Consider the following 20,151-nt stretch of genomic DNA (forward strand, 5'->3'; position numbering starts at 1 on the left):
GACTCCCGGGGTCCCTGCAGCGCCCATTCCCCCTCAGGGAGGTCGGCCTCACCTCCGTGAGCACTCAGCTTTCCTCCGGAAGGAGCGCCATCTTGCACGCCGCTGTCAGGCTTTTCCTCCATGCTGGAAGCCTTGCGGCTTCTGGGGGTCTCCACAATCCCGGGGGGAGTAGGAGCCACATTGCTGCGACTCCTGGTGCAGCGTCTCACCCCCGAGTCCTCTGATGTGCAGGCCGGTTGCTGGTTTCTTCTGCCCCCCGCCGGCCTGGTTCGGAAAGCAGAAGCCTGGGACTTGGCTCCATCACTCATCCCAGAAACCCGCTCCCTCCCTGGGAAAGAGAGAAAGCAGGTCCCCAGGTGGAGAAGTGTTGGTTTCTCAGAGATCAGGAGCTCACAGCAGGATCTGCAATCACCACACTGACTAGCAGCTGATCAGAGCTGCACTCACTATTCTGCTGGTGCAGTCACTGTGTACATACATTACATTACTTATCCTGTACTGATCCTGAGTTACCTCCTGTATTATACTCCAGAGCTGCACTCACTATTCTGCTGGTGCAGTCACTGTGTACATACATTACATTACTTATCCTGTACTGATCCTGAGTTACATCCTGTATTATACTCCAGAGCTGCACTCACTATTCTGCTGGTGCAGTCACTGTGTACATACATTACATTACTGATCCTGTACTGATCCTGAGTTACATCCTGTATTATACGCCAGAGCTGCACTCACTATTCTGCTGGTGCAGTCACTGTGTACATACATTACATTACTGATCCTGTACTGATCCTGAGTTACATCCTGTATTATGCTCCAGAGCTGCACTCACTATTCTGCTGGTGCAGTCACTCTGTACATACATTACATTACTTATCCTGTACTGATTAGGTCTTATAATACAGGATGTAACTCAGGATAAGTAATGTAATGTATGTACACAGTGACTTCACCAGCAGAATAGTGAGTGCAGCTCTGGAGTATAATACAGGATGTAACTCAGGATCAGTAGTGTATGTACGCAGTGACTAAACCAGCAGAATAGTGAGTGCAGCTCTGGGGTATAATTATAAGGGGCAATTAATTTCTTTTACTTTTATTGTCGCCTGCATGTATAGGGTGTGTTGATGGGAGCTGTAGATCACTAGATGTTATTAGCCAGTGATATACGGTGTGATGATGTAATATGGAGTTCCTGTTATTAGGTCATGCACTGTCTGACCTTCTGCTAGAAAGACCTTGCAATCATGGCAGCTTTGCTAAGCTGTTCTGCAGCAGGATTCCCCTGGTGGGGCCAGGGGAAGTGTGTGAACTGAGGGGAAGTGTCTGCCTAGAACGACACTCATATGTTGTGGAATTGACCTTCAATCCTCTGTCATGGAAAAAGTAATGGCTTTTAAAGCTGGAAACAACCAACTTGTCTCCATTTCCCAGACCTACCTGCTTGTTTTACAGTAAAAAGAAATAGTTTTTTTTTCCCTTCCTCCTATTTCCCTGGTTATGACTGTAAGGACTACATAGGGTTAGCAATGTACTGTTTTCTGCACTTAAGTCAGAGTGCTGATCTTTATTTGTACTAGAGCTTTGTGGAAGGAGAGCGACCAGTGATATATATTTGTGTTAGATAAATAGTAATACTGTAATATATACTCTTACTATTGGAATACAATGCCTCCCAGCACAAGTCTTCTGTGGAGTATACAGTAGGAGATGTGATTCTGCTGCTGTGGTTATCTGTGAGGATCTGGTTTGGCCTCTGATGCTCCTTTTGGGTCCCATGTCTGTCTGTTCAATAGTCATGGATGCTTTTATTGCCTTTTGCTGATTTGCCTTACTGGAATAAAGCTTTCAGACACCGTCTACATCAACTCTAATAAAATATTTGATTGTATCTATTGTCTAGCAACTATTTTACAAGCACTTTGCAATTTATTTTTTAAGCAGATGAGAAAACTCATTTAATTTACTCCAGGCTCTTCTGCACCTCACTACTAGATCAGGCATGTAGGTTTATGCAAAATGGACCCATTTGCACCAATGTCCAGAAATGCTAACCTTTGCAGTGTGCAACATTTACCCTTAAAATAGAGCTCTGTGGCCCCCGATCCCAAGTAAACCAGATCCTGACACTGTGACTCTTAAACATCTGGTTTGATGAAGCATGGCCTTGGTTTCCAGTAGTCAAAATGGGGTTAAAACTAATGGAGATTTTACGGAGGGAGGGAAAGGGGAATCGCAAGCTGCAGGAAGCTGTTTGGCTTTAACAATTTGTACAGATGGTTTCATTTTGCCCAGATCCAGATCATCGTCTATTCCTTCCCGGCTTTTAATTTGTAGCAAACAATGATGCAGATATCTCCACATTGCTGCTTTGTCTATTTGCACACACCATCTCCATGTACATACGTGCAGGCGTCGCTCTGTCTGTCTGATATCTGCACACATGTGTACATGCCACATCACCGTAAACAACTGCAAATATGCCACAGATGTCATTTATCCACCATATCATCCAGATTGGTCCCCAGTGAACCAGCACTGTCACTTTCTTCCCACCCGTCAGAGTAGAAGGGATAATAAAGAAATTAACGCAGAGGGCAAATAAAATAAGAGCCACGAGCAAATGTGTGCTTGTCCCTGTGGAGCACTTAAAGGGAAGCGAGCGATTAAAGGGAAGCTCTGCCTTCAGCTGAAAGCCTTCGCTCACCCATCTTAGTGATCTGTGTGGGTTTCAACACCTGGATTCCCACCAATGAAATTATTTTGATATATTTCCAAAAGTTTTTCTTTTTAAATGATAGGTAAGCTTTAAAGTTTGTCCCAGCCTAAAAACTCGTTCTTAGAATGAAGCCGTCACCTCAAGTCTAGGTATAGTCTAATCCCGAGCGATCTGCCCTTCTCGCTAAACTGTGTGCAGCCATATATTTGCAGGGGTGTGTAGTACTACATGGCGCCCATTGATGGTCAAGTGATCTATGGGTTTGCAGACTAAAGGCCCCTAGTTTTATGCAATAATGGGCAGCACGGTGGCTCATTGTCCCACCTAGGACAACATCTGCAGTTTGTATGTTCTCCCCATGTTTGCGTGGGTTTCCTCTGAGTTTCCTCCCACACTCCAAAGACATACTGATAGGGAATGTAGATTGTGAGCCCCAATGGGGACAGTGCCAATAATGTCTGTAAAGCACTGGGGAATTAATGGCGCTATATAAGTGAGTAAAGTAAATAAATATATAAAAATAAATACTACAGGAAATTCAGATGTGAGAGCCCTTTGGCTGTAGTTAGTCGGTAACTTACTGGTGACAACCCGCCTAAGGATTTAAATAGAACCTGTCATTTATTACCTGTTCTAAATGCCGCAGTTCTCCTAAATCTGGCGCAATATTTCTTACCTTTCTGTGCCTCTCCATTCCTGAGATATGACCCTCTTCCCTGTACATAATTGGCCAAATGGGTGTGGTCTTTACAAATACATCCACAGAGGTTAAGTACGATACCCAGTTATTATTATTTTATTATTATTATAGCGCCATTTATTCCATGGCGCTTTCCACGTGAAAAGGGGTATACATAATAAAAAACAAGTACAATAATCTTAAACCATACAAGTCACTGACTGGTAGAGGAGGAGAGAGGACCCTGCCCGCGAGGCCTCAGTCTACAAGGGATCGGTGAGGATATGTGCAGACGATCCGGAGCCGCTGTGGGTTTGACGCTGCAGACTTACGCAGCGTCAAACCCACAGCGGCCTGATGTTACGGCATAGTGGATGGGATTTGTAGAAATCCCATGTCCACTATGTGTCTGTGGATCACCCGCGGAAACTGACATGCAGCGCGTCCTTCCTGACCGCAGCATGTCAATTTCTCTTGCGGGTCTGCATGCGGCTTTCCCCATAGGCCTATCCTCTGTGGGGAAAGTCCGCATGTGAAAAAGAAAAGTCGCCACTCATTTGCATATCCGCTGGCGCTCTTCCGCAGCGTGGGCACATACCCTCAGAATACAGTATGTGTGGGGAGAGCTGGTCGTGCAGCGGTATGGTGGAGCGAGGGTTACTGCAGGTTGTAGGCTTTTCGGAAGAGGTGGGTCTTCAGGTTCCTTTTTGAAGGTTTCCACGATAGGCTAGAGTCTGATATGTTGGGGTAGAGAGTATGTACCGGGAGACTAGGTCACAGATGTATGGGTTAGACAGGTTGTGGATGGCTTTGTATGCCGTGGTTGGGGTTTTGAACTGGAGTCTCTGGGCAATTCGGAGCCAGTGAAGGGATTGACAGAGGGGAGAGGCCTGGGAATAGCGGGGGGGACAGGTGGATTAGTCGGGCAGCAGAGTTTAGGATAGTCTGGAGGGGTGCGAGAGTGTTAGAAGGGAGGCCGCAGAGCAGGAGGTTGCAGTAGTCGAAGCGGGAGATGATGAGGGCGTGCACTGATGTTTTTGGAGATTCGTGGTTGAGGAATGTTTGGATCCGGGAAATATTTCTGAGTTGAGGTCAGCAGGAAGTGGAAAGGGCTTGGATATGTGGTTTGAAGGAGAAATCAGTTTGTTGAAAAGACTAGATTTATATAAAGGGAAGAAGAGTCCATATCTCAGCAATGAAGAGACGCAGAAAAAAGGGAAAAACACTTGATTCAGGAGAACCATGGCATTTACACAAAATAAAAAAAAATACATGTTTATGGCAACTAACTGTTTTTGGGTTTTTTTCAATTAGCTTTACACATTACAGATCCATTCATGTCAATAGAAGGTCCTGATGATCTTGCAATCTATAAACCACCAAGATGTCAGGTGTATTTTATTTTAGAGTATGAATCTTCCTGACCTTGGATATGTTGCACGTTAAGACTGGAGTGTTACTTTAAGATGGCCATAGACCTATTATATTAATTTGCTGATCTCCAATTTTGATGAGGTATCCTTACAAACTGAATTTGCAATTTTATTTATTTTTTTGCTTCAGATGCAGGAACTGTGATTCTGGGCCATAGAAGAGTTAAATGGCAGATTTTTGCAGCAGAAAATCTATAATGATTGGCTTCTCTCCTGGAGGTCTGGCTGCCATGAAAGGGTTAAAAGGTTAAATTCCAATGCAGTATAATCAGGGCCCCGGCTGCAGCCTCCGTGCATATTTCCAATCAATGTCCAAGAGACCGTGACATACTAATCTGGAGGGTCTGACACTCAATCCATGACCAATCAGCAATTTACAGAACTAACTTCCTAGATTCGGAGACTCCTCTGTTACAACTTCACATGAAGCCTCATGGGGGAGTGAGTTCCAGCAGCCATCACCCATTACTTGCTTTCCTTGGTGGATAGTCAAGCCCTTTTTATATCGGATACAGCCTTAGTTTCTCTGAGAATTCATGAAGCCCCCGCCCCTCCCCCCTTTTATATGAATTCGGAGTACCTCATTTTTTTTTTGGGGGGGGGGGGGGGGTTATTCTTTCCTGTAAATCTTCTCACCCCCACCCCCAGAAGTGGTGCCCCTCTTATCCATGGGCTGTGACTGGTATTGCAGCCCAGTCCAATTAATGTGAATAAGGCTGAGCAGCAATCCCTATCCCAGCCAAAAGACAAGGGGGCGTTATATATGTTTTTTGTTGTGGCCCTCTTTTTATAGGAGGTGCAGTCTGCTGCGCTTTCCTAATGATGTTAAAGTGCACATCGAGAATAGCTCCTGATATATACTTTCAACTAAGTGCACTTATACTTAGCTTCTTCCAGCATTCCTGCACTAGTCTGGTCCATAGATCGGGCCATAGATGTCATTGCTGCAATTCTCTTTTTCACGCAGACCGCTGTTCCATGTGGAAAATTGGCCATGTGCACTGGCATACTGGCTGTAATGGGTGCGTGGGCTGTTAGTGTGCAGTTCATGGCACACCCATAACGTGTCTGCCTGGGGTGCCAAAAGCCCACCAGTAACCAACTCCAGCGCCCAACTTTTCAACTACATGGAAATGTGACATTATCCTTAATCACAAATTTATATAACAGTGACCGGGTAGATTGTTAAATGAATAAGATGCTGCCTTTGTCTGTACATAGTGATTCAAGTATATTGTGCCAAATACTGCTCCTATAAGAGGGTGGTCGCCTACTCTTACGCAGGGGTCCACCGGAGGATTCTCCTGTTCCCCTGTAGGCCAGTCCAAGCCTGTACACATTCATATAATACAATCGTCTAAACGAGCCCTTATACAGTATTGTTCAAAATAATAGCAGTGTGTTCAAAAACCTGAGTTAAGCACTAAATCTTTAGACTAGTTTTTATTTCCAGCATTGAGAACATTGCACACTGTTTTCTAATTCAAAATATGAAGAGAAATGTATATAATTTTTAACTACTTTACAAAAATAACAAAAAATGGACATTGGGCTGTTCTAAAAATTAGTAGTGTCTGCATTTGCCTTTACAAACTCACAATATATCCTCTTTTTTTGAGGATTTAGCATTTCTGTGAATCACTAACCTAATATTTAGTTGTATACCCACAGTTTTTAAGAGCTGCTTCACATTTATGTTGCATAGAGTCAATCAACTTCTGCCACCTGTCAACTGTTAATCCAGCCCAGGATGCTTTGACTACGTCCCATAATTTTTTGGCATCTGTTGGCTTTTCCTCAGAAACTGCATTTTTTATGTCACCCCTCAAGTGTTCTATCGGATTAAGGTCCGGGGATTGGGCTGGCCACTCCATAACCTCAATTTTGTTGGACTGGAACCAAGACTTTGCTCATTTACTGATGTGTTTGGTGTAGTTGTCTTGTTGAAACACCCATTTCAAGGGCATATCCTCTTCAGCTTAAGGCAACTTGACCTCTTCAAGTATTTTAATATATACATTACAAGCAAAGTTGATGGGATTTCAAGAAATTCCATGCCCACTATGTGTCTCTGTGCACCTGCGGATTCCCCGCGGACACAGGACATGCGGCACGTCTTTCCAGACCGCAGCATGTCAGTTTCTCTTGTGGAGTCCTTAGTCTCTGCACGAGATATTGGATCAGTGCAATGTATTGATTGTGGTGAATCTGCACGGTTCAATGAACACATGCGGATTCACCTGCGTCCAGCGCTTTGGACACAGCATAAAGTATAGTGCATTCAAAGCGCTGACAGTACAGATTATGTGCATATACCCTGAGGGGTGCAGTGTTTAAAAAGGTGTCACTTTTGGGTATTTTCTGTCATGTGGACCCATCAAAATCACTTCAAATGTGATGTGGTCCCTGAAAAAAAAAAAAAAAGGTTTTTAAATTTTGTTGGAAAAATGAGAAATCGCTGGTCAACTTTTAACCCTTATAACTTCTTAACAAAAAAAAATTATGTTTCAAAAATTGTGCTGATATAAAGTAGACATGTGGAAAATGTTATTTATTAACTATTTTGTGTGACATACAGTACAGACCAAAAGTTTGGACACACCTTCTCATTTAAAAATTTTTCTGTATTTTCATGACTATGAAAATTGTACATTCACACGGAAGGCATCAAAACTATGAATTAACACATGTGGAATTATATACTTAACAAAAAAGTGTGAAACAACTGAAAATATGTCTTATATTCTAGGTTCTTCAAAGCAGCCACCTTTTGCTTTGATGACTGCTTTGCACACTCTTGGCATTCTCTTGATGAGCTTCAAGAGGTAGTCACCGGAAATGGTTTTCACTTCACAGGTGCGCCCTGTCAGGTTTAATAAGTAGGATTTCTTGACTTATAAATGGGGTTGGGACCTTCAGTTGTGTTGTGAAGAAGTCTGGTGGAAACGCAGCTGATAGTCCTACTGAATAGACTGTTAGAATTTGAATTATGTCAAGAAAAAAGCAGCTAAGTAAAGGAAAACGAGTGGCCATCATTACTTTAAGAAATGAAGGTCAGTCAGTCCCAAAAAGTGGGAAAACTTTGAAAGTGTCCCCAAGTGCAGTTGCAAAAACCAAAAAGCGCTACAAAGAAACTGGCTCGCATGAGGAACCCCCAGGAAAGGAAGACCAAGAGTCACCTCTGCTTCTGAGGATAAGTTTATCCGAGTCACCAGCCTCAGAAATTGCAGGTTAACAGCAGCTCAGATTAGAGACCAGGTCAATGCCACACAGAGTTCTAGCAGCAGACACATCTCTACAACAACTGTTAAGAGGAGACTTTGTGCAGCAGGCCTTCATGGTAAAATAGCTGCTAGGAAACCACTGCTAAGGACAGGCAACAAGCAGAAGATACTTGTTTGGGCTAAAGAACACAAGGAATGGACATTAGACCAGTGGAAATATGTGCTTTGGTCTGATGAGTCCAAATTTGAGATCTTTGGTTCCAACCACCGTGTCTTTGTGCGACGCAGAAAAGGTGAACGGACGGACTCTACATGCCTGGTTCCCACTGTGAAGCATGGAGGAGGAGGTGTGATGGTGTGGGGGTGCTTTGCTGGTGACACTGTTGGGGATTTATTCAAAATTGAAGGCATACTGAACCAGCATGGCTTCCACAGCATCTTGCAGCGGCATGCTATTCCATCCGGTTTGCGTTTAGTTGGACCATCATTTATTTTTCAACAGGACAATGACCCCAAACACACCTCCAGGCTGTGTAAGGGCTATTTGAGCAAGAAGGAGAGTGATGAGGTGCTTGTCCAGATGACCTGGCCTCCAGTCACCAGACCTGAACCCAATCGAGATGGTTTGGGGTGAGCTGGACCGCAGAGTGAAGGCAAAAGGGCCAACAAGTGCTAAGCATCTCTGGGAACTCCTTCAAGATTGTTGGAAGACCATTTCCGGTGACTACCTCTTGAAGCTCATCAAGAGAATGCCAAGAGTGTGCAAAGCAGTCATCAAAGCAAAAGGTGGCTACTTTGAAGAACCTAGAATATAAGACATATTTTCAGTTGTTTCACACTTTTTTGTTATGTATATAATTCCACATGTGTTAATTCATAGTTTTGATGCCTTCAGTGTGAATGTACAATTTTCAAAGTCATGAAAATACAGAAAAATCTTTAAATGAGAAGGTGTGTCCAAACTTTTGGTCTGTACTGTATCTCTGATTTAAGGGCATAGAAATTCAAAGTTTCAAAATTTTTGCCAAATTTCTGATTTTTTTTTTTTTTCACAAATAAATGCAAGTGATATCGAAAAACTTTTACCACAATCATGAAGTACAATATGTCACGAAAAAACAGTCTCAGAATCAGTGTGATCCATTGAAGCGTTCCAGAGTTATTACCTTATAAAGTGACAGTGGAAACATTTAAAAAATTAGGCCTGGTCATTAACATTCAAAGTGATTCAGTCCTTAAGGGGTTACTACAGTTTGTGATATGAAAAAAAAAATAGAAATGTATACATATATATATTTTGTTGCTATTTTTTCTGTTAACAAAACATATATTCACATTTCTGTTTTTAAAGTAGTGCACAGGCCTTTAGGCTATGTGCCCACGATGCAGAAATGGAGCAGAAAATTTCTGCATCTCCCTGGCAGAAAAAATGCATGCAGATTGTGCATGCGTTTTTCCTGCAGAATACATGCGGATCCACATGCGGATTCACATGTGTTTCCCCATGCAGATTGACAAGCGCTTTCCAGGCGATGGCATCACTTGGAAAGTGCTTGACAACTAGGTCACACTATATAAATCCATGCAAACAGCATGGATTTATACAGTGTGAACCGTAAAAATTAAAACAAATAAAGCTATACTCACCCCCGATGTCCCGGCGTGGCTGCAGCGCTGCTTCCTGGCTGGTTCCCGGCTGCCGGCATATCGCGAGACAGAGCGGTGAAGGGCCTGCGGTCACATGACTGTGACGTCACCGCAGGTCCTTCAGCGATGTCGGCATTCAGAGAGAAGCCTTCGGAAAGGTGAATATAAACTTTATTTGTTATTTTATTCTTTTTTTCACAGGTACAATGGTACCCAGGTCTGGATGAGAGTCTTCTCTCCTCCAGAACTGGGTACCATCCGCACATAGAGACGCATAGAAGCCGCTTGTACAAATGTACAGTCGCAGTTTCTATGCGTCTCAATGCAAGTCAATGGCGGGAGTTCTGCTGCGCTTCCGCAAAATTAAATGACATGCTGCGGATTTTTGTACGCAGCATAAACGCTGCGGAAAAATCCGCAGCATGTGCATAGAACATGCGGAATCCCCTTGGGGACCATGGGGTGCGGATTACCAAGCGTTTCCGCTGCGGAAATTCCGCAGCATAAACGCTTGAAAAACGCTACGTGGGCACCCAGCCTTAGGCTTCATTTCTGCATCGTGGGCACATAGCCTTAATCTACCTAGAATTAGACTGGATTCCTTTATAATTTCCCATGTTTAAAATGACAAGTGCTGGTCTTGCGGTGCATTGTGACAGTTTATATCTGGAATAAGAGCAGGAGCGTTGCGGGAATTTACCATATCCTGAATAACGCAGATGCCACCTCTGCAGACAGGAGCGAGCGACAGTAGGACCCGGCTCGTCTCTGCTGCTGCAGCCAATCCAAAATACCTATTGCAGTTTGTAAATGAACCTCAGCCATGCGGCCAGGAGTAACAAACGTATCGCCGGTCCCAGCTGCCCATGGATGCCATTTGGCCTCATTACCCTGGGCCATTCCAGGAACAGATTGGAAGCTATTGTGTAGACAATTGGCTGCAGATTATTCCGATCTAGAGGGAGGGAGCGCTGGTACGTGTGTCAGGGAGTTCAGATATGTGCTGTGATCCGAGGCTTCCCCATCCTATAATTCACATGATCTGGGGCAGCGCTGCTAAACTAAATGCCACAAAATTATGGCTGAATTTATTCACGTGTCTTGTGCTAGATTCATTAAGCCTTTTAAGCACTTTTTGTGCCTTCTAAAACAAAGGGCTTGGAAACCAAGGTGTGAGCGAGTGGATTAAAATGTGCCACATTACAAAAAAAAATTTGGCTTAAAAATTGCTTGTCTCTGCAGGGCCAACTGTTGTAATCCCCACCGATCTCAAGGACCTATATTATCCACGTGTCAGCCAATGGACACAGAACGGCGAGGGATCGGCTTGTTTATGCCCACAAACAATGAGATGTGATGTGGTAAGGTGGACAGAACATATTAACCATCGTTCTGTTTCCCTTCGAGCTATGTGATCAGACCTATTACAGAGCCACAACTTGTTTATTGGATCTGCCCCACTAATGGGTCAGGATTGTCCCCACTAAATGCACCTGTTATTCACAATGTCAGCCCCCCATAACAATAAGAGATGAGTACAAGTCTCTATAGGTCTGAAGAAAAGGCAGAATGACTCCTAACTGATAGGATTAGATACACAGCTCAGCGGACAGTATCACACATAGGATTAGACACACAGCTCAATAGACAGTATCACACATGATGTGATTAGATGCTCAGCAGACAGTAACATACAGGATAGGCTTAGATAGGGTTGATCAGCAGAAAGTATTGTGCATGATAGGATTAGATACAAGAGCTCAGCAGGTAGTATCACACAGGATAGGGTTATATATGGTGGTTCGATAGCTAGTATCACACAGGATAGGCTTAGATATGGTGGCTCAGCAGACAGTATCATACAGTATAGATTTAGGTACCGTGGCTGCCCTTTTCCTGGCTCTGTGCCCCCCCCCCTCACCCGACTCTCCTTGGTAATGGCAGATTTGCATTAGTGACTATGTGGCGTTCGTCTCAGGGTCTCATAAATGGCCCCACCTTGGCTTGGCTTACAAAGCTGCTTGGTGTCACTTTGGGCCCGTGGTCCAGGGAGTGTGACAGATGAGACATGGTGGTAGCGGGGGTCAGGGGAGCATCATCCAGCTGCTCCATACAAGAAAGGAGGCAAAATCCCATCCTGCCAATATTTACAAAGCGTCAGTCCCAGCAGAGCGGGCGGTCTCCCTGTGACTGGGGGCACTGTTTAATTAGGCAGAGCTTGGGTAACGGATTACTTAACACAGTTCAGCTATGGAGGCATCTGCTCGCTTCTTGTGTACGAGGCCGCACATTAACATAACTGTAGATGCCTCAGAAAGCTGGAGAACAATTAGGGGTTTCCTTTTCTGCTCAGCGTCCTCAGGCATCCGGCCACCATCCCACCTCTGCCTCGTGGGATAGGCATATTTCCTGGAGCGTGCACCCAATACAGCACCTACAACCGGCCGTCCAATCTATGGTTTTCCCTGGCTGTTGGAGGGGGCTTCACATTGAAGATCCCTTTTATGACTTAAAAGTCCAGGACAGACCCTTTTTAATAAAGAACAGCTTTCTGGATGCCAGCTTGTTTCCTTACTCGTAAATTGCGTAAGGCCCCGTGTTTGATCTCTCCGACCCCTCTTCATTAGTCATCCATGTAGCATTTCTTTGTCTTTCGTCATTTCCTTCATCATCTTATCCTTCATCAAATGCGAAATTTTTTGTTTGCTTTTCCTTTCCATGTGCAGTAGTTACAGATCATCTTTTTATGACTTGTGACTAGTGTTTAAAAGGCGATGTGCAGGATAAGAAAACTTCTTTCAGAAACAGCTCCACACCTGTCCACTGGTTGTGTTTGATATTGCAGATCCGTTCCATTGAATTTAATTATGCCGAGCTTCAATACTGCACACAGCCTCCTGACGCTGTTTTCGGAAAAATTAAGCCATTATTTTCTCATCTTGAATATTCCCTTGTATGACTACACAGCAAATAAAAAGTGCACATAACATTGTGGATTATAGATAATTTAGTGGCAAAATGTATAATTAGTAGAGAAAGGTTCAACTTGATGGACCCAGGTCTTTTTTCAACCTTTGTAACTATGTAATCTGAACCAGCAGCGCTGCAGTATGAAGCATGGAGGCTACATGTACAATTCGATAGTGGCGGCTGCTTTTCTTGTGCCGCAGGAGACACTCGTTTGCAAATAATTACCTGGCTTTATGTAGCTTTCTGATACACTTCATGTACACTCCTTACAAGTTACATCATCTCTGCTTGCTGGCAGTAAATGGAATAATGCTTTTGATATTTTGGGGCTATTAATTTGTCTTAAAAATATCATGCCTGCTTAATATGGTCTGTCGTAACTGGAGTGCCAAACCGGCAGCTGCAAAAAAAAAAAAGTGCGAAAGAAATAACTATCAGTTTTGGTTAAAGGGATGTCCACATGAAAAAAACCTTAGTAAATGGTGTATATTTCTATTTTTAAAATCTCCTATATACTTAAATTTAGATCTTTGCTCTGATCACAAGATATAATCAAGGATAACATGACCAGCAATGTGTATGAAGGGGGCTGGCAGAGAGCTCAATTCATTAGCTAAGCCAGCTTCCTCCTCTTATTATGCAGTGACTGTTATTTTCTGATGGGGGCACTCTTTTAGTTAAAGTATATTAGTAAATTGTATTTATTTTTATTTTAAACACATTTAAAATGATGACATCCAAGATCCTGCTGCCAGTGTGTGCAGGGTTGTGTGAAGCTGAGGAGTCTTCTGATTACCAGAGCACAGGTGCAGCACAAGAGGAGTCCTGCAGAGACAAATTACTTGGTTAAAAGAATTTGAAAACAGAGTTTTTCTAGTATCTATCAATAATTTTATTATTCCTCATTTAGGGTACAGTAGAGAAAGTAGGGCTAAATATTGTAATATTTACTTTCATTTTCAGACATGAAAGCCATCTCATTGGCTCCCATACCAGTAATGAGCACAATTCCTTTCTGTTTCTGTATCACACCCGTTCCCAGTATCTCTTGCATGAGCTGTTATCATTTTCTTTACAGATTTAGGAAGTTTTTGTGTCTATCTGGAAACCACAGGACGTGTCGCACTGTAAGTGATTTCACTTTTTCCTCTCTTTTTAATCACAAATTTTGAGTGACTCTTCACCCACTGGAGAAGTGGTAGCCTCAAGTCCTCTGCTGATGACTGTATTGTGATTACATGCCGCCACCACCAGAGGGAGTTTGGGAGCTGTATGCTCCTTGGCTCCCCCTGGTGGAGACAGCAGACAGTCAGATTTGTGTCATTTAACTCTGTGTATACTAAGGATTTGGAGCATTGTTTTACTAAAACAGAACCTTCACTCCTACTAACCTGAAAACAACAAGGTGGCAATTCACGTCAAGCCACATGTGCACGTGTATGTGCTACCCCGAGATAGCGACAATATCTGGGAATCAATGGGAGAGTTTCTGATTGTATGTATTATCATGTTGCAGTTTCCACAGTCATGCACCAATCACATTTGCAATTATTTTTTATTATAGCAGGACTTGGATCTTGTAAAAGTTGCATTTTATGAACTGAGTTGCAAAAATTAGACGTTCAAAAAATTCAGAAATTCATCTTTGCACCATAACAGATGACTTCATATCACATTCAGTTGTTGATTTCAACTATAAGTTAAGTGGGTGAGGTGACAGTAGGTGTCACTCAAGAGAAAGCTCTGATTTTTTTTTTTCTTCCTCCAGATAAAGTGGCAAATTGTAGTAATGTGTGTGATCCAGTAGAGGGCACTAAATCCTAGTACACTTTGTATGTCATTCACCAGCATGGACCCTTATACTTCAGGTCCTCAACCTTCTGTACCCTGTGAGCCGCTTGCTGCTAAACAGTGGAGGAGAGGCAGTGCAAAAAATAGAAAATATTGAATTTGGCAAAATTTGCCACTTTTTATATTAGTGTGTAATTGTCTATCCAGATTGGCACAGTCCTGTGACTGGAATATGTCTGCAGGAATGTGTGTTAATTGCCATTATACAAGATATATTCAGGACATCCTGTGCTAATGGTTGGAACCAGTGCTGTATACGGCGGGTGTTGTGGGGTGTTCCCGGTATACGGCAGATGTTGCGGAGTGTCACTGCTATACTGTGGGTCTTATTGGGTGTTCTCTTATACAGCAGATCTTGTGGGGTGTTCTTGGTAAGCGGTGGGTCTTGTGGGTCAATAATGTCATAGTGAGCTAAATCTTGTATGTTGTGAGAAAAGACTAGCCTGTCTTGTCTAATCTCACAGAATAACATCTGTAATCTAAGTTACTGTTAAATGTCTCTCTAGTTATGATAGAAAGGTGTCAGGATCTGCAGAGCATCGCAGCTATGATAGAGAGGGGTCAGGACACGCAGAACATCACAAATGTGATAGGAAGGTCATACATGAATGCAAAAGTGAACAACTTTATTGAAAAATAGATAAAATGTATAAAAAATACAGAACAAGAAATCCATTCAAGGTTAAGAACCAGATAAAAGGAAAAATGGGCAGGGAAGTTAAAGGCCCCAAGGGATGGCACAATGTAGATGGGCATGTACGAAGAAAAGATGAGTAGATGAATAAAGTATGTATAAATAAAAGACGGTGCAATCAAAGATGAATGATATCAGCAATAATAATAAGTGCCTGGCCAACCCAACGCGCGTTTCACACATTGTGCTTCATTGGGGGATGCGTTGCACGGCCTGACACCTTTCTATCAAAGTAATACTGGGGAAGATGAAGCATGCTGGGAGAAACGTGCATCAGCTTGGACGGGTACTTGTAGTCCCCCTTTACTTTGGTTGGTACCAACATTGTTTAATGACATTATAGTTTGGGTGCTTTTCTCTGCAGTGTGTGATTCCAGTCACCCCTTTATATATGTTGGATATCTAGCATTTCTATCTTTATTAATGCTTACTGATTATAACTGCCACCACTATATATGGCGTATACTTGTACTTTATTATTATTACTGGTATCATTCAACTTTGATTATTGCATCTTCTTTTTATGTATGGTCTTAGTCACGCTTCTCATGTTGGGGTCTTTATGATATGCTGCATGTGACCTTTACTTATACATGGGACTATATTGATATCACTATGATAGGTGTCAGGACATTTTGAGGATCTCAGCTGTGGTAGTAAGGTGTCAGGACCTGCAGAGCATCGCAGCTTGCTTTGCAGCCCTTGCACAGACCCATCCACGACTGTAAGTGCCCATAATGAATCGATCCTCAGACCTGCACCATGAAGCGATGGATAGAGGTGGCCATGTCTGATGGAGCGATGGATGGAGGCGGCCATGTCTGATGGAGCGATGGATGGAGGCGGCCATGTCTGATGGAGCGATGGATGGAGGCGGCCATGTCTGATGGAGCGATGGATGGAGGCGGCCATGTCTGATGGAGCGATGGATGGAGGCGGCCATGTCTGATGGAGCGATGGATGGAGGCGGCCATGTCTGATGGAGCGAATGGAGACTGCCATGTCTGATGGAGCGATGGATGGAGACGGCCATGTCTGATGGAGCGATGGATGGAGGCGGCCTTGTCTGATGGAGCTATAAAGATGTTTCTTGTTTTCCTCAGGACTGGGGTCAATTTTGTGAAGTCCTGATAGGATGGAGACTGTGGAAAGCAGCACAGCAGGTGAGTGTCGCCATGTTTCCTTCTCCACTCTCAGTTACTTGTAGATGGTTCAGCCTCCTCTACCCCTAGATTTTTTATTACAATAAGTGGTAGCCAATGTGGTCGGATGTTTATCCATCCAGAGGGATAGATAAACACCCAGCTTCCATGTATTCACCAGGAACCCAAATCCCTTTTCTGTCTTGTCCCTGTTTGTTACGTTTCACCTTTGCTGATACAATGTATCAGACTGGAGTTCTGGATTGTCTGGACTGGATACATTTATAGTAAGCTGCACCATGCACTGAGTGGTATTTCTATCTAGCCGTATAATGTTTCCTTTCACTGACCTCAAGCAGAGATCTTGAAAATAGTAAAAAATGTAAACACAAAATGTATTAGAAAGTTTGAGAGCAATGACTGAGCTTTAGGCGGAGATACTTTTTCTGGCTGAAGTAGCACAAAGCAGTATAGTTTTTGCCTTAATTTTTTCAAAACCACTGCTGTTTTGCTGTGACTTTGAAAAATCACAGAATAAAACATACCGCACCTGTGAACGCAGTGTTATAGGCCTAAAAATAAGAAGACACCATTAATTGGGAGCCTCATAGCCACATCCTTTGTGTCCAGGTATAACTACAGCCCGTATGGATTTCAAGGACCCTGGCGACAGGATGCAGAGTCTCCATCTATAAATCAGGGGATGTGATCAGTGACAGTACATCCCGTCTGCCTGTTTACAGTAGGGCGTCTGCGGTGTAACCTGGAGCCTGTGGATTGATCATTTATCAGCACTAATATATTTGTGAGATCGGCCACAGATCAGTTGTGTTTACTGACCCCACGGCCTCTGGATTTAGTGGAATTTAGTCTGTCCGGTCTGTATCTCTTCCTTGTCTTCCCCTCTGATCCCGGAATAACGCAACTCACAGTGGATAAGGATAGTTCACTGTGATCAGGACTATTACGGACAATTTTTATATTTGCATGGTCTTTCCTCCCCTTCACCCAAGCACCATAACTTTTATCTATGTCCATTCCCATAGCCGTTTGACTACTTGTTTTTTTTTGCGGGACAAGTTGTAGTTTTGAATGACACCATTAATTTTACCATACAATATACTAAAAAACAGAAAAAGTTCCAAGTAGAGTGATGTGTTGAGGAAGATGCCATTGTTTTTTGGGTTTGTTTTTACAGTACCATATTCATTGTGTGGTAATACTGACCCTAGTATCCTGATTTTCCGGGTCAGTCCAATTACAGCTATAACAAACCTGTATAGTTTTTTTTGTTTGTTTTTTCAGTGGTGAATTTAAAAAAAAATAAATAAATTGGTTTGTATGACCATTTTTTGAGACGTGTAACTTTTATTCTTCTGCCGATGGAGCTGTGTGAGGGACTGTTTTTTTGCGTTGGGTACATACAACATTTTTTTTTATTGCTTTTTGTTTCCAGATGTGTGATGACCAAGAAAAGAGAATTCTGTCTTTTTGATTTTTTTTTTTCCAGCATTTACTAACAGGTTTTCTTTTTATTTGCTAGATCAGACTTTTACACAGTCGGCCATAACAAACATGTCTCTTTCTTTTTTTTTTTTTTAACTTCTTTATTTTTAAATTGGGGGGGGGGGGGCGAGGAGTAAAGTAATTCCAATTTTTATACAAACTATTTCTTTTGCTTTACTTTATAAAATCCTTGAACTTGTGATAGCTTGTTTTGTAGACTGCAGTTCCGCAGTTTTGCAATAAAAATTGAAATTGATGTTATCCCATGAAGCTCAGCCACAGGCTGGGTTTCATAGGAGGATTAAGATGGCAGTGACGGGCAGGGCTGTGGAGTCGGTAAGCCAAACCTTCGACTCCGACTCCTCAATTTCCATGACACCAACTCAGACTCCCTCATACACGGCTCATGTTTAAGTGATAAATTTACGGTAGGACACATTTTTCTCAGCTAAAAGTCTAGAACCTTAGATCAGGAATAGGACAGACATTTATAGGACATTTCATAACTTTCCCAAAGTCTTATGAAAAAATAGTTGACTGTTTGCTACAGTTGTATCCAGTCTAAGCAATGCTCTGACACTGCAACAAATACTTTTCCCTGTCCCTATAGGTATCTGACATGTATCAGGCTGGAGTCCATGATGTTTAGATCACAGGAGTTTGCATAAATTGGAAACAATTATTCCCTAAAAACTAATAGGAAGACCCTACCGGTCTACCATCCCTGATACTGTAGCCACAATGACGCAGCGTCTTGCAGCCACAAGATCACCTTGTCCAACGTCTACCTAGTGTGAGGTTCTTTGATAACCTCCTTTTAAACGGGGTTTTGTGTCATGTAGGGTATAATTACTAATCCATAAATATATGGGTCATTCAGCAGTTTCTCTGCACAATATTAAACCCAATTATTTAATTAGTAGTATCACATTTTTTATTTTTCATCATATTTATTTTATATTTAAGTTATTATATATATTTTTTTTACAGACCAAAATCTGATCCTGATTGTATCTGCAGTGAATATAGCTTGGGCACAGAAAGATTTGCAGCAAGTGAGTAATACACTGAAGAGTTACAGTAAATCTTGTATTATACTCCAGAGCTGCACTCACGATTCTGCTGGTGGAGTCACTGTTTACATACATTACATTACTTATCCTGTACTGATCCTGAGTTACATCCTGTATTATACTCCAGAGCCACTCTCAGTATTCTGCTGGTGGAGTCACTGTGTACATACATTACATTACTGATCCTGTACTGATCCTGAGTTACATCCTGTATTATACTCCAGAGCTGCACTCACTATTCTGCTGGTGGAGTCACTGTTTACATACATTACATTACTTATCCTGTACTGATCCAGAGTTACATCCTGTATTATACTCCAGAGCTGTACTCACTATTCTGCTGGTGCAGTCACTGTGTACATACATTACTTATCCTGTACTGATCCAGAGTTACATCCGTATTATGCTCCAGAGCTGCACTCACTATTCTGCTGGTGCAGTCACTGTGTACATACATTACTTATCCTGTACTGATCCAGAGTTACATCCGTATTATGCTCCAGAGCTGCACTCACTATTCTGCTGGTGCAGTCACTGTGTACATACATTACTTATCCTGTACTGATCCTGCGTTACATCCTGTATCATACTCCAGAGCTGCACTCACTATTCTGCTGGTGCAGTCACTGTGTACATACATTACATTACTGATTCTGTACTGATCCTGAGTTAGATCCTGTATTATACTCCAGAGCTGTACTCACTATTCTGCTGGTGCAGTCACTGTGTACATACATTACATTACTTATCCTGTACTGATCCTGAGTTACATCCTGTATTATACTCCAGAGCTGCACTCACTATTCTGCTGGTGCAGTCACTGTGTACATACATTACATTACTTATCCTGTACTGAACCTGAGTTACATCCTGTATTATACTCCAGAGCTGCACTCACTATTCTGCACTTATCCAGTACTGATCCTGAGTTACATCCTGTATTATACTCCAGAGCTGCACTCACTATTCTGCTGGTGCAGTCACTGTGTACATACATTACATTACTGATCCTGTACTGATCCTGAGTTAGATCCTGTATTATACTCCAGAGCTGCACTCACTATTTTTCTGGTGCAGTCACTATGTACATACATTACATTACTGATCCTGTACTGATCCTGAGTTAGATCCTGTATTATACTCCAGAGCTGCACTCCCTATTCTGCTGGTGGAGTCACTGTGTACATACATTACATTACTTATCCTGTAC

General features: G+C 42.6%; 1 protein-coding gene across 3 annotated transcripts in view; it reads left to right on the plus strand.

Moving 5' to 3' along the window:
- Window positions 1-20,151, plus strand: part of EXD3 (exonuclease 3'-5' domain containing 3) — a 213,753-nt gene that overhangs the window by 64,215 nt on the left and 129,387 nt on the right. The window contains exons 3-5 of one of the 3 annotated variants that reach the window (XM_073640587.1): window positions 13,754-13,802; window positions 16,324-16,383; window positions 18,859-18,923. In XM_073640587.1, the coding sequence (XP_073496688.1) occupies window positions 16,356-16,383; window positions 18,859-18,923 (93 nt within the window). In that variant the 5' untranslated portion in view covers window positions 13,754-13,802; window positions 16,324-16,355. Of the gene's footprint in view, window positions 1-13,753; window positions 13,803-15,456; window positions 15,532-16,323; window positions 16,384-18,858; window positions 18,924-20,151 lie in introns of those variants that run through there. The other 2 variants (XM_073640588.1, XM_073640589.1) reach the window with 2 other exon arrangements.

The sequence above is a fragment of the Phyllobates terribilis genome, unplaced genomic scaffold (genome assembly GCF_046119375.1).
Source record: "Phyllobates terribilis strain yellow unplaced genomic scaffold, ASM4611937v1 Scaffold_7__3_contigs__length_470593459, whole genome shotgun sequence".
NCBI lineage: Eukaryota > Metazoa > Chordata > Amphibia > Anura > Dendrobatidae > Phyllobates > Phyllobates terribilis.